Source organism: Ursus maritimus (genome assembly GCF_017311325.1).
Source record: "Ursus maritimus isolate PB19 chromosome X unlocalized genomic scaffold, ASM1731132v1 scaffold_X1, whole genome shotgun sequence".
Lineage (NCBI taxonomy): Eukaryota > Metazoa > Chordata > Mammalia > Carnivora > Ursidae > Ursus > Ursus maritimus.
This window is the reverse complement of record NW_024423319.1, coordinates 66,137,382-66,152,804: the sequence shown is the minus strand read 5'-3', so window position 1 is coordinate 66,152,804 and position 15,423 is coordinate 66,137,382. Positions and strand designations below refer to the sequence as shown.

Genomic DNA, 15,423 nt, shown 5'->3' with positions numbered 1-15,423 from the left:
AGTAAACGCTTAACATCCTTTTGTAGGTTTGAGACCCATGCTGTCCCCCACTCTTTCCTCTCGTGAACTGGGAGAACACACAGATCAAGGATCTCCCCGTCCCGAGTTCCCTCCGCCGCCCTCCATGTTCTTCTCCTACCTCCTGGCTGAATCGAGTGTCGGAGCATGAATTCTTAGCGCTGGCCGCCGCAAGACAGGGTAGAGGGAGCGGCGGCACAGAGCTCGCGGATCTAGGGTGGCTGCACAGGCCAAGGTATAGAACTGGACAGGCGAAAGAGAAGCAGCGGCGCCTCCAGCCGCAGCGCTGCTGCCAGTTAAAGGACTGCCTCTCCCGGATCGCCGCAGTCTGCTCCTGGCGCATGCGCTGAGTACGCCCTCTTCTCTCCACCCCCACCCATTACCGCCTTTCAGAGGTTAAGCCTCTGGCCTTCTTCACTTTTTCCGCAGGGCCCAGGTCTCTAGCCCATCCTGCTTCTTCCAGCTTTCCTCCCCTTGGTCTCACCGGCCTACATCACCATCCCTTCTTCAGCCCATCCTTCCTTCGTCACTCCCTCTCCTATTCTTAGCTCACCATTTCATTGCCAAGTCTCTCTGTTGGCTGCCTTTATTTGCTTTTTGTGTTCTTTTTGTTGTCGTTGTAAGTTTTATTGAGATATGATTTTGTGTTATACAATGCACCCACTTAAGGCGTACAATACATTGGATTTTAGTATATTCACAGAGCTGTACAGCCATCACCACGATCTGAGAATTTTTCATTACTCCAAAAAGAAACCTCATGCCATTAGTGTATCTTTGTGTTCTTTACATTTTTGTTTAAACATGTAATGTTTTAACATCGACATTTTTATTTTTACAGCTGTAACAATGTGTCATCTTAACTAATTTTCCATATTTCTAATTATCATCTTTATCTTTTTAAATGAATGGACGGCATTATTTTTTTAAGTATTGTAAAATTGAGGTCTGACCTCAATAATAATTCTTGCAGATGGAGTTACTTGCTCTTTCCACTTTCTCTTCCTTTTGACAAAACTTCCCTAATCTACAATGGTCCCATCTGAAGAGAAATTCAAAAAGGAGGTACAAGTAGTAAATTGTGAATCCTATAAAATGCTTAGAGTCCTGGGCCTAGCTATTTGTCTGAACTTCCCAGTTCATATGCAGTTCCTCAGAAGTGGTAAAGGAGAAATTTGGAGACCTCTAGTGTATCCACCCATTTTAGGCTAACATTCTGAGGCTCTGTTTCCCTCACCCTGTACTCTTAGAGGATGTGATGGTTAATTTTATGTGCCAACTTGGCTGGGCCATGGTGCCCAGATATGTGGTCGAATATTATTCTGGATGTTTCTGTGAGGGTGTTTTTGGGTGAGATTAATATTTAAATCTGTGGACTTTGAGTAAAGCAGGTTACCTTCCATAATGTGGGTGGCTTCATCCATCAGTTGAAGGCCTGGATAGAAGAAAAGACTAACCTTCCCCAAGCAAGAGAGAATTCTGCTAGCGGATAGCCTTTAGACTTGAACTGCAACATCAACTCTTCCCAGATTTTGGACTTCCCAGATAGATATAAATATATCATCATAATTATAGATATATAATTATAGCTGTGTTGGAGATATATATGTATCATATTGGTATGGTCCTATATATCCATATATAGATAGATATAGATATCATTTTGGTTCTGCTTCTCTGAAGAATCCTGACTAACACAGAGGATTTCTTGAAACTGCGAATACCCTGAACTGAGGTTGGGATGCAGGGAAAAGAGGCAATCAAGAATATTCTATTAATCCCTTGAATACAGCTTTGCATTGTCAAATTGTACATCAACAAAATCTGACACAGAACTGGACTTAACTTTGCAAAATCTATCATTACAAGGATATAAAACAACTGAGGAAATAAGCACCCTTGTCTTCTCAGAGTCCAATAATTTTTCCATGATAGTACTAGTCTACTTTGGCACAAGAACTTGTCTGTTCTTTGTGACTTTTGAGGAATGAGACAATAGGAAAGCAGAGACTGGCAAAATGGTACAGTATCAAACTCATGTTAATAAAGGCCTTAATTGTATTGCTTAAGTTTAATTAGTCTGAATATGTGAACAAGATGGCTAAGAGACAAGTAATGGGATTGATTTGTTTATTGACTCCCTGATACATTACTTGAAGAAAAACCTCTTGCAACAAAATTCGGCCAGTGGACAAAAATTATATACATTAGGGCCTAGAATGCATCCAGTCTTGTGTATGGGCAATAAAGATATCCGGTTATGGAGCAAAGATGTGTCATTTAAGAGGATGTGTATGTTTTTAAGGAGGTCATAATTATGATTTGGGAGATGTTTGTATCAATCAGGATTCATTGTAAAGAGCAGAAAACCCATCTGTATTTTATATGTAAGAAGGAATTTAATATAAAAAATTACATGTCTACAAACTATTTGGAAGGAAAAGAAGAACAGGTTCTAGGTAGAGTCTCAAGGAATAACTCCCAGAAGAATATAGAACTGACTAACCAGAGTTCTGTTACCACCACTGCTGCCACCTCAGTCCTGCAAGCACATTCCCCAGCCCCCACCCCAGGCCCCTGCCTCCCCTGCAGCCACCACCCTTCAAAAAACCACCTAACAGAGAACATGGCTGAGACTTAAGATTCCCAAGGGAAAAAACAGGTCAGGTGACTGCTTTGCCCCTGAGCCTGCCCCCTCCCTACAAAATATGCATTTCTGGCAGCTGAACATGGAGGAGTAATATGAGGCCTTGTGGTAGGGAGCTGTCCTCTGGCTGGGGGCTTGAGGGTCCATTTGGAATAGGGTTTGGGCTTCTGGGGAGGGTAGTTCTTGGATGGGTGGGATGGAGATAAAGGATCAGGTTTGAAATCCCCTCCCAATCCAAAATATCCCCATCTGGCTTGAGACACCCTGGAGTGAGTCTATGCATAGGCATCATTAAAGGTAGGGGTCCTGGTCTGGTGGGGTTCTCTAGGTGGGGGCTCCAAGCTGGTGTAAGCCAACTTCAGTGTATCTGTGTGTTTGAATCTGAGCCTGGACTTAGGGGTCTTGGATGGGTCAGGGGCTCAGATCAGAGATTCTCGGCCTAGAGGCCCTTAAGACAGGGTTTAGGAAATCCAGAATATGGGCTTGAGGGTTGAAGTACTCCCAGGGGTAGGATTACAGTGTTGCCACTGAGTCTGTGGGCTCCAGTCTGAGATCATGAGTGTGAACCCTGGGGCCCAGGATAATGGGATCCCCGTTAGAATTGGGAGCATAGATCATGGTTCTGGTGGCCCCACCTAGGGCAGAATTTAGAGTACCTCTCAAAACAAACAAAAACAAAAATAAAAAACTAACCAGAATTGCTAGTACCTATGAGGCTACAACTGCATCCATGAACTCAAGAGTACACCAAAGCCAAAGTGAAAAACGACAGCTGCTGCTGTCACCACCATAACTGATTACTGGCAAACAATGTTGATGAATGAACATCAAAATGTTATTTGTGTGGCAAGTCTGCACAATTTGCTTGTCAGAAACAAGCAAAATGTAACTGGAAGATGTCACATTTGCCTTCCAAATCTTGAGGAGTTGATTCTGATTGATAAACCCTATTTTACCTCCAGAACTATGGCCATAAGTGCGTATAGAAAGTGGGCTCTTTGGCTTTCTAACTTCTCAAACAAGAAGGATAATTAAATGAAGATTGAATAAGCCAGTCCAGAGTACCCAGCTCAGTGGTACATACAGTAAAGGGAGTATTCAACTGGGAGTTGGGAAACCTGGGATGTAGTCCTAGCTCTGTCACTGTCTTAATTTGATCTTGGGAAGATTACTTCCTCTCTTGGGCCTAACAAAGTTTATCTAGTAGTTTTTGAAGAGAAAGATTTTAAGCAAGAGATTGACGTGATCCACTTTGCATTTTAGAAAAATAACTTGGTCAAGAGATGATGTAAAGGTGCTTTAGAGTAGTTGTGGGTTGGAAAGAAATGTGACACCTTGGAGAAATATTTAAAAGGTCAAAGTATTTTATAATGATAAGAAGGATGATTCATCAAGAAATTATAACAACTAAAAACATATATGCACTTAACAAAAGATCCCCAAAATGCATGGGAAAAAAACAGACGAAATTAAATAGATAAAGGACTAATCCAACAATAATAGTAGGAGACTTAATATTCTATTCTCAATAATGGATACTACAGTAGACAGAAAATCAACAATGATATAGAAAACTGGAACAATACTAGCAACCAAATTGATTTAATCAACATGGAGAGAATGCCCCAACCAATAGTAGCAGAATAGACATTCTTCTCAAGCACTCATGAAACATTTTTTTTCCAAGACAGACCATATGCTAGGCCATAAAACAAGCTTCAATAAATGTAAAATGATTGAAATTATACAAAGTATGTTCTCCAATCATAATGGAATGAAATTATAAATCAATAAGAGGAGGAAATGTGGGGAATTCACAAAAATGTGGAAATTAAATATTGCACTCCTGAATAACCAGTGGCTCAAAGAAATAATCACAAGAAAAATTAATGAACACTTTGAGATAAATGAAAAGAAAACACACCATACCAAAATTTATGGGATGCAGCTCAGAGAGAGTAGCAGTGGAGTGTGGGAGTAGTGCGCAGAGGGAAATACATAACTGGCAATACCCATATAAAAACAAGAGAGATCTCAAATCAAAAACACAATCCTCACCTTAAGACACTGAAAAGAAGAGCAAAATAAGCTTAAAGCAAGCAGAAGGAAGGAATAAAGATTAGAGTGAAAATAAGTGAAATAAAGAGGTAAAAAAAAAACACTAGAAAAAATTGACAAAGCCAACAGTGGCTTTTTCAAAGATCAGGAAAATTGAAAAAAACCTTTGGCTGGACTGGCCAAGAAAAAGAGAGAAAAGACTCAAATTTCTAAAATCAGGAGTGAAAGAAAATGCATCACTACTGACCTTCCAGAAATAAAAGGAGAATAAGGGATACTATCAACTACTGTATGCCAATAAATTATGTAACCTAGATGAATTAGACAAATTCCCAGAAAGACAAACTGCCAAAGCTGCCTCAAAAAGAAATAGAAAATCTGAATAGAGCTACAAGTAAAGGAACTAAACTAGTAAGTTACAAACTTCCCACAAGAAAAGCCCAGGCTGAGATGGCTTTAATAGTGCAAGTTTCCAAACATTTAAAGGAGAAATAGTATCAATTCTTTACAAACTATTCCAAAGAGAAGAAGAGGTGGGAAGACCTCAAAAATAATTCTTTGAGATCAGTATTACCTTGAAATGACAACCAGAGAGATCATCATCATCATCATCATCAAAATGCTATAGATCAACATTCTTTATCAATAAAGATGCAAATACATTCAACAAAATCCTAACATACCAAATCCAGCAGCATAAAAAAGGATTATACACCTCGGTCAAGTAGTACTTATCTGAGGAATGTAGGATTAGATGAACATATAAAAATCAATGTAATACACCATATTAATAGAATAAAGGACAAAACCACATAATCAACTCAATAGCCAGAGGAGAATTTGACAAGATCCAATGAAATTTTATGATAAAAAATGTTTAATAAACTAGGAATAGGAGGGAACTTCCTCAATCTGATAATAGACATCTACCAAAAGCCCACAGCTAACGTCATACTTAATGGTGAGACTGAATGTGTTCCCCTTAAGGTCAGGAACAAGACAATGACATTCATTTTCACAACTTCTATTGAACTAGTGGTTCTAGCAAATGCAATATGTCGAGGCAAACCCAAGAGATGCAGAAAAAAATATTTGACAAAATTCAACACCCCTTCATGACAAGGACATTCAACAAAGTAGAACATCGTCACCTGATAAAGAATATGTATAAAAATCCCATAGCTAACATGATATTTAATGGTCTTAAAGACAAAACTTTCCCCCTAAGATCAGGAACAAGACAAGAATGTTCACTTTCACTACTTCTATTCAACATTGTATATTGAAAGTTCTATTCAGGGCAATTAGGCAAGAAAATGAAATAAAAGTCAGAATTCAAACTGTCTCCATCGTTTGACATAATCTTGTCTATAGAATCTTACAGAATTCACTAAAAAACTATTGGGACTATAAATCAGTTCAATTCAGCAAGGTTGCAGGATAAAAGATCGATATACAAGACTAGTATTTTTACATATTAGCAATGAACAACACAAAAATGAAATTAGGAAAATAATTCCACTTACAATAGCATCAAAAAGAATGAAATACTTAGAAAAAAAGTAACAAAAGACGTACGAGACTTACACACTGAAAACTACGAAACATTGTGGAGTGAAAATAAAAACCTAAATAAATGGAACAACATCCTGTGCTCATGTATTGGATGACTTGTAAGATAATACTCGCCAAATTTATCTATAGGTCCCATGATATATGTCAAAATCTTAGTCGCCTTTTTTGCAGAAAATGACAAACTGATACTAAAATTCATATGGAAATGCAAGAAACTCAGAACAGTCACAACATTTTGGAAAAGAAGGGAAAAGTTGGAGGCCTCTTACCAATTGCAAAACAAAATACAAAACTACAGCAACGAAGACTGTATGGTACTGGTGTAAAGGTAACCATATAGACATATGAAATAGAATTGAGGTAAGTATGTGAGAAACCAGGGAAATGAAGAATGACAATAACTAACTCCAGGAGACAAAAAGCTGTGCAGATAGTAAGAATTGATCAGAGTATTCATGGCTCAGCCATAAGTAGCATTTACATAGTTATAATTATGTAAATGTTGGCTATTGACCCAACCAATATTAGCAGAAAGGTGAAGCCATGGCAGGGGGGCTGGCTGGGGTGGAGAATTTGAAATGTTTAAGTGTATGAGGTGGACCAAAAGATGGTATAGGTAAGAAAGGGCTACATGTTCATTCTCTAAAATGGAAAATCATAGATCAATTAAAACATCTAAAAAACATCAAGAATTCATAAGCATCTGCTTGACTTATTTCGCTTAGCATTAATTAAGGAGGACACATATTGCATGGTGCACTGGGTGTTATACACAAGTAACTTGGAACTTTTCATAAAAAACTGGGGATGCACTGTATGGTGACTAACATAATGTAATAAAAATATTATTATTAAAAATAATTACACTTAATGACAAAAAAAGAATTCATAAGCATCATTTATAGTTATGTCTCCTTTTTAAAAAGATTTTATTTATTTGACAGAGAGAGACACAGCCAGTGAGAGAGGGAACACAAGCAGGGGGAGTGGGAGAGGGAGAAGCAGGCTCCCAGTGGAGCAGGGAGCCCGATGTGGGGCTCGATCCCAGTGTCCTGGGATCAGGCCCTGAGCCGAAGGCAGACGCTTAATGACTGAGCCGCCCAGGCGCCCCTATAGTTAGGACTCCTTAAATCAGTGTGTTTTAAGCTGTGAATTACAATCATTTAATGTATTTGAGAGATCAATTTAATAGGTCACCACCAGCATTTATTACAACATGAATAGAAAATGCCATAGCCAAATTATGGAAAGAGCCCAAGTGTCCATCAACTGATGAATGGATAAAGAAGATGTGCAAACATTCCAATATATAAATATTCCACATCCAGAAGATGAAATGAAAAAGACTCTTAACTATGCAGAACAAGCTGAGGGTTACTGGAGAGGAGGTAGGCTGACGGACAGATTAAATAGGTGATGGGTATGAAGGAGGGCACTTGTGGTGATGAGGACTGGGTGTTGTTGCATGTAAGTGACGAGGCACTAAATTCTATACCTGAAACTAATACTACACTGTATGTTAACTAACCGGAAGTTAATAAAAACTTGAAAAGGAAAAAAAAATAAAACTAGGGTGTTCGTCTGAAGGGGGAACAAAAAGAGTTGCAGGGGCTCACAAATTCATCACCTATCTTCAAAATGTCATGTTGTCTTCCCATATATTAAACCGAATTAGATTTTCAGGATCTCAAGTCTCAAGAAAAACAAGAAAGAATATATTTCCTTATAGAAATAATTTGCCCTCCTGGGGCGCCTGGGTGGCTCAGCCAGTTAAGTGTCAGCCTTCAGCTCAGGTCATGATCCCAGGGTCCTGGGATCCAGCTCTGCTTTGGGCTCCCTGCTCAGTGGGGAACCTGCTTCTCCCTTGACTCCCTACTCCTGCTAGCTCTCACTGTCTCTCTTTCTCAAATAAATAAATAAAAGCTAAAAAAAAAAAAAAAGGAAATCATTTGCCCTCCTAATTCAAAATTTATGCCATAGTATCTAGTGTACTGTACATATCAAATGAATATTAATTTCCTCTTTACCTTGTCTTACCCAACCAGTCCTAGGCTAGAAAATACAGCTGGTGGTATAATGAACCTAAGGTATATAGATACAGACATATAAATTTCATAGTTACTTCATCATTTTAAGTTCCCTTTTGCCATATGCACCTTTTACACATTCCAGTGTGTAGCTTACATTATTATATGATCCTAATTTTTAGGTGGGCTCTATTTTAAATTTATTGGAAGTTTCTAAATTTAAAAAAAGTAATGGATAGAGAGCTTGTTAGATTTTCTAGTTGTATGGTAGGTTGTGTTTTATAAGAAATTTGTCCATTTTATTAGGTTATCAAATTTATTGGCATAATTATTCCTTTAATACCTAAAATAAAAGAAAACATCAAAGTGCATTGCACACGTTAAAGGTATTTTTTTCTTGAATTTGTTTGAGTTATAACACACACATATATATCCTCTATTGTGATGTAAAATGCGTATCTTACTTCATGTCTCAATTAAAGTTGTTTGAAAATCAATACTTTAAACTATGGGCATGTATTACTTAATAAAGATATAAACCTAAAGGGAAATATACATGTGATAATTAATAAGGTTAATTTAATAAACATATATCAAATTTTGAACCACAGAGAGGTTTTTTGCCTTTTGAAACCATTTATGCAGCATCATTTAATTGTTTAGGAATAAAACTCATTTCATTACTATATATATAGCAACTCATGCTCTTTGGCTCTAATCCTTTATTAATTTTTGAAAATATTTATCTTTGTCATTGCATTTATGGGACCAGTTGCACATTCCAATGAAGTCATACTGAAAATAAAGACCAATGGCTACATATATTATTCTTATGTCTGTGTTTTACCAAATATGTTTGTATTGCCTGCCTGAAAAAAATTCATATGCAAAACATATAGTTAACTAGTGACTTAAAGAAAAACATTTATTGTGAGTTTTTAAAATTATCAATAACCTAGGGGCGCCTGGGTGGCACAGCGGTTAAGCATCTGCCTTCGGCTCAGGGTGTGATCCCGGCGTTCTGGGATCGAGCCCCACATCAGGCTCCTCCGCTATGAGCCTGCTTCTTCCTCTCCCACTCCCCCTGCTTGTGTTCCCTCTCTCGCTGGCTGTCTCTATCTCTGTCAAATAAATAAATAAAATCTTTAAAAAAATAAAATTATCAATAACCTAAACTTATTTCAAAAGTTGTAAAGTACAGAAAAGGAAAATAAGGAGAAAAAAATTGTGTTCAATCACAGAAACCCAAAATAGCTATGGTTGATATTTCAGTGTCTAGTAGTCCATATTTATTTGTATATCTATATAAATGAACATGTCCATAAATCTTTATGCAGTTTATATAAGATATAAACAATTTGGAAAACAACAGAGAGGAAATGTGTCCAATATTTAAATTACGGTTTTATAATTTATTTTTCAAGTGATAATGTGTTCTTTATACTGACTGCTTCAATCCTGTTATGTTTTATAACTTAAATGGTGGTGATTATCTTGAAAACTAGAATTCCTTCAATAAAATATGCAAGATTATAAGTCTCACTGTGGCATTTTATTTATTTTTTTAAAGATTTTATTTATTTATTTGACAGAGAGCACCAGGCAGGGGGAGAAGCAGAGGGAGAAGCAGATTCCCCACCAAGCAGGGAGCTGGACTGGGGCCTCGATCCAGAAACCCTGTGATCATGACCTGAGCCAAAGGCAGACACTTAACAGTCTGAGCCACCCAGGTGCCCCTCACTGTGGCATTTTAAAGATTTTTTTCTACCCTATGTATCTTATATCTTTGTGAACATTTGTATTTTATTTTTTAAAACAAAAAGGTGGTTGGTCTAATTTGTTATAATTTGTTTCTTTCATTTACTGGATTAGATACATCTCATACATATATTTCCTATGTCCATAAAAATGTCATCTACTAGATCACAAAGATCTAATTTTTAATTATAAGAAATCTTGTAGGGTGTATTTTCTGAACGGGGAAGGATTCCAACAAACGTAAAGATCCAAGTGTTTATTTAAAAAAAAGAACAACAACAGAAAACACCAACACTCAGCCATGCTTTTGACTTCAAGGATGGAAGGAAAGTGGGGCGGGGGGGGGCGGGGAGAAGGGCCGCTGGAATGCCTGTGACACATAATTGGGGCCGTGCGCAAACCTTGTGTGACGTTACCGAGGCCCCTAGAGAAAAACGGCCACTTGTCTCTAAGCCGCCGTAAGGGGAGGTGCGTCGGAGCCTCCGGGGCAGTGGTGGGCCGGCTCACCCTAAGATCTCACCGCCGCCATGAGCAGTAACGAATGTTTCAAGTGTGGACGGTCTGGCCACTGGGCCTGGGGATGCCCTAGAGCAGGAGGGAGTCGAGGGCGCGGAGCTAGAGGCCGCGGCAGAGATTCTCCGTGCAGTTCCACCAACCTACCTGACATCTGTTACCGCTGTGGTGAGTCTGGCCATCATGCTAAGAACTGTGACTTTCCTGAGGCCGTCTGCTACAACTGTGGGAAAAGTGGCCACATCGCTAAAGACTGTATGGAGCCGAAGAGAGAGAGAGAGCAGTGCTGTTACACTTGTGGAAGACCAGGCCACTTGGCTCGTGATTGTGATCGTCGGGAAGAGCCGAAGTGCTACTCTTGCGGTGAATACGGCCACATTCAGAAAGACTGCACCCAGGTCAGGTGCTACCGGTGTGGCGAGACCGGCCACGTGGCCATCAACTGCAGCAAAACGAGTGAAGTCAACTGCTACCGCTGTGGCGAGTCCGGACATCTGGCCCGGGAATGCCCCATGGAGGCTACCGCTTAGTTTTTCCCCTTTGTGTCCCCCCCACTCCCCGCCTTTTGCTGATTGATAATTGTATTATTTTCTCTGAAATCTCTTCACTGACCAGAAGTTGATAGATGGAGGCTACTCCCAGGCCAGTGAGCTTCGATTACCATGTTGAAGAACGAAAGGGCTGGGAAAAAAATCTCAAAAGAAGTTGTTCACTTTTAGATGTCTTATACTGTAATTAATGTGTTTCTGTGTCACTGGTGAAACATTACTGGACAATCATTCTAGACATTAGACAATTTTTGGTTCTCTGTACTTTGATTTAACATCCAACTAACTGTTACTGTATGCCAGCCACCGCTGCAGGAATTGGGGATATATCAGTGAACAAATCACATCAGGTTTGAGAACACAGGCCTAGAATCTATTAACGAATAACACAGAATGTCAGTGAAGATAAATTGCTATAGAGAAAAAGAACACCAGGTAAAAGGATAGAATATACTGGGAAGGAGACACGCGGTTCTTAGATACACAAGGTGCCCTGAGGAAATGACATTTCCTCAGAGATTCGTTGATAAATAAAGCTGATTCTAAAAATGTCTATGACTTTGTCAAAGTAATTTCAACTTTATTATATATTGACTGTTTTGAATTATCTGATCTCATTAGTTTTTAAATAATGTTGAAAGACATCTCTATCTGACCCTACCTAGAGTGTACAGTTTAATGAAAATAAACCAGAAAATGTGTACAATGTATGTAAGTAGCTTTGAGAGAGAGGGCAATGAGAAACGAACAAAAAAACCTTCACAGCAAATGGTTGACATAAACATATGGCAAAGTTTGGACTTACATATTTTTTAAAATCTAAGAAAAGTATAAACATTAACATTAAACATTGATTGGGACTTTGACAATTTAAAAAATACCCATTTTCATAGATAGGAAAATTATATTTATATTTAGGATTTTCTGAAAAAATGTGTTGTCACAGATATAAAAATGTTCAGTTTCAAATGCTGGAATCTATTTTTAAAAATCAAATCTGAAAAACAACTGAAGTCTATAAAGTAGAATATAAATTCTAAGTCTATAAAGTAGGATTTAAATTCCAAATAAAACCTGGGATGGGGGAGGTAACCATAATTGAAGTTGTAATGAAAAAATGGTTTGGAAAATAATAACTACATGTCAAACCTAGGATGTGATAGAATTTATATTAGAAAAGATAGTGTAGAGGGTACAATTTTTGGTCTATAAACACATGAGGTCAAAGAAATGTAACTGATTTTATAACTGAAGCCACATTCTTTTATGAACCTCCATAAAACTTCATGTGTAATTCTTTATTCCCATCTAAAAGATCCCTTCAATGCAGCTGAGTTTCAACTTCTGTGACCCTCTTGGGTTCCTAGAAATTGATTCTGCCATTGTGTGCTGTTGCAACAAGATAACCTCAGGTACACTCCCAGCCCCTAAGTGAGGCAATCTCAGTTCAATCTGCCAAGACACAATATTAAACCCCTACATCACTCTGAGCCAAACAAATTCTCGAGTCTCATCACAGTGCTGAGCTCTAGGAAAAGAGGAACACAGATCTCTGCATTTGAATCCCCCCAAACAATCTGGAGTTTCATTTCCCATGTCCTTAGGAGTTTGGCCCAGAGTTGGAGGGGGAAAATACACTATGTCCCTTTATAAAGAACACACTCAGCATTTAAGTCCCCTCTACATTCCTTCTAGGCAGTTTTTTCTAGTTCAAGAAGAAAGGAAGCCTTATTTTGACTCATTAGTATCCCTGTATCAGAAGTTACAAAATGGTGGCCCTTTTACTGAATCAGGTCCATACTATATTTAGTCTGACCTCCACATTGTTTAACAATATTCATGAAATAGATGCCAACATTTAAAAATTGCACCATTTTTCATAGACATTCTTATTTTTGGTCTCTCTGGAACATAAAACAAAGATCAGAAAGCAGTAGTCACCCATTTCTGCGTGGAAGCTTTCAGATGAAGGTGAGTAGCATTTTCTCCCTATTGACAAGTCACATGTTCCTCCTCTGACTCCAGCACCCACTATTCCCCATAATCTTACAAAAACCCCAACAGGCACTCCTTTCTCATTAACTTTACCTGCCAGGCCCCTCTAGTCGCTTGAGTCTAAACCTTTGCTGTATGCTTGGGGATAGGGGTAAACAACTATACGACATTCCCCAGAGAAGTTTAATTAAAGCTGTTTATATTCTCCTCAGTATTTGTAGATACAAACAGGGAAGCACGTTATATCAATAGAGGATAAAAAGGCATTTTATCAAATTCAAGTTTCTAATTTAAAAACAAAATAACAAAACATCTCTTCAAAATAGCTTAAAATAGGGTTAATGGAGAAGAAGATTGAACAAATGCACTTTTACCTATTTCCATTCAGTGCAATAAAAACCTTGAACATTATAAAACAAACATAAAAAGACTCTGAAAGGTAGAGAGAAAAAGATGGGTAAGGGCCTTTGGATCAAAGAACTACACTGCAGTGAGTTTCCTGGGTTTTCTTTTTGCCTCCTATATCCTGGACTTGAAGCTGAAGAAATTTTAACAGGCACAGAAATAAAAGCTTTCACTAGCTAAATGGCCATGAAAGAAGCAGCCTAGAAACTTAGAAAACTTTTGGACAATAACTGCTTTACTTCAGCCAAATATCACAAGTAAAACTATGGCCCCACCCCCACCAGCAAAAGCCTAATGGGGAGACTAGACTTACACCCTGATAAAGCTGCAACAAAGTACTCCAACACCTCAGTTGGAGAACTGTCCAGAGAAAGCCCAGCAGTAACAAAGTGGCTTTTTGAAAAGATTTTAAAAATTGATAAACCTCCAGCAAAACTAACCAAGAAAAAAAAAAAAAAAAGAGGGGAGAGAAATCACCAACTTCGGGAATGAAATAAGGGATATCACTACCAAGCCTGCAGACATCAAAGAAATAATAAAGATTACGATAAACAACTCTACACACATAAACTGGACAACTTAGATGAAATGGACCAATTCTTTGAAAAACACAAGCTATCACAGCTCACCCAATATTAAATGGATAATGTGACTAGCTCTGCAGCCATTAAGGAAATTGAACTAGTAATTAAATATCCCCCCTCAAAAAATCTCCAGGCCCATATGATTTCACTGTAAAATTCTATCAAACTTTTAAGAAAGAATTCATACCAATTCACACCAATAAAAAGCCTCAAGAAAAGCCTACTTTCACTAGCCAAAGGTGCAGAAGGGAGGCAGCCTAGAAAGATAGAAAATAGAAGAGGAAGGAACATTTCTCAATACATTTTATAAAACTAGAGTTACCTTAATAGAAAAGTTAGACAATGATAGTACAAAAAAGAAAACTACAGATCAATATCCCTTATGAATATAAATGCAAAAATCCTTGACAAAATATTAGCAAATAAAATTCAGCAATATATTAAAAGAATTACATATCATAACCAAATGAAATTTTTTCCCAAGGCTGCAAGGCTGGTTCGGTATTCAAAAATCAATAAATGCAAGCCAATGTATTAATAAGCTAAAGAAGAAAAACCACAGAATCATGTAAATTGATGCAGGAAAGGCCTTTGATAAAATCCAACATTCATTCATGATATAAACTCTCAGAAAAACAGGAATAGAGGGGAACTTCCTCAACATGATAAAGTACATCTACAAAAAACTACAGTTAACATATTTAATAGTGAGAGACAGAATGCTTTTCTTTGGAGATCAGGAAACTGGCAAGGATATCGACTCTCACCACTTCTATTCAACATAGTGAGGGAAGTCCCAGTTAGTGCAATAAGGTAATAATGGGAAACGGAAGGCATACGAATTGGAGAGGAAGAACTAAAATTCTTCCTATTGGCAGATGACATGACTGTCTATATAGAAAATCCCAAGTAATCACCAAAAAAACCCTCCTAGAACTAATAATTTCAACAAGGTTGCAGGACAGAAGAAAAACATAAAAATCGATTGTATTTTCATATACTAGCAATGAATACTGAAACTAAAAATGCAATGCAAATTATACTCAAAAAGAGAAATACCTAAGTGTCAATTTAATAAAATATGTACAATAATTGTATGCTGAAAGGTACAAAATGCTGATGAAATAAAACAAAGATCTGAATAAATGGAGAGACAAGTTAATGCAAATCTTATAAAAATCTCAGCAAAACTTTTTGTATATATACTATTCACGTCCAGGCAAAGGCAAAGGAAATAGAACAGCTAAAGCAATTTTGAAAAACAAGAATAAAGTGGGAGGAATCGTTCTATCCAA

The 15,423-nt window shown here is 37.8% G+C and overlaps 1 protein-coding gene and 1 long non-coding RNA gene across 10 annotated transcripts in view; one reads left to right on the top strand and one right to left on the bottom strand.

Moving 5' to 3' along the window:
* The window catches only part of LOC103674175, a 65,680-nt gene extending 64,958 nt beyond the window's left edge, over positions 1–722 (bottom strand). For 2 of the 9 annotated variants that reach the window (XR_005834896.1, XR_005834897.1), the window contains exon 1: positions 140–722. This is a non-coding gene — a long non-coding RNA (uncharacterized LOC103674175). The remainder of the gene's footprint in view (positions 1–139) is intronic. The other 7 variants (XR_571568.2, XR_005834895.1, XR_005834894.1 and 4 more) reach the window with 6 other exon arrangements.
* A 9,761-nt stretch (positions 723–10,483) lies between these two features.
* On the top strand, positions 10,484–11,126 carry ZCCHC13 (zinc finger CCHC-type containing 13). Its single transcript, XM_008703052.2, has one exon. It carries the CDS (start codon positions 10,611–10,613, stop codon positions 11,124–11,126), a length of 516 nt encoding a protein of 171 aa, XP_008701274.1. The 5' UTR covers positions 10,484–10,610.
* Positions 11,127–15,423: the final 4,297 nt, after the last annotated feature.

Coding starts and splice junctions, on each gene's coding strand:
- ZCCHC13 (XM_008703052.2), top strand. CDS start 10,611: ATGAGCAGTAACGAATGTTTCAAGTGTGGACGGTCTGGCCACTGGGCC.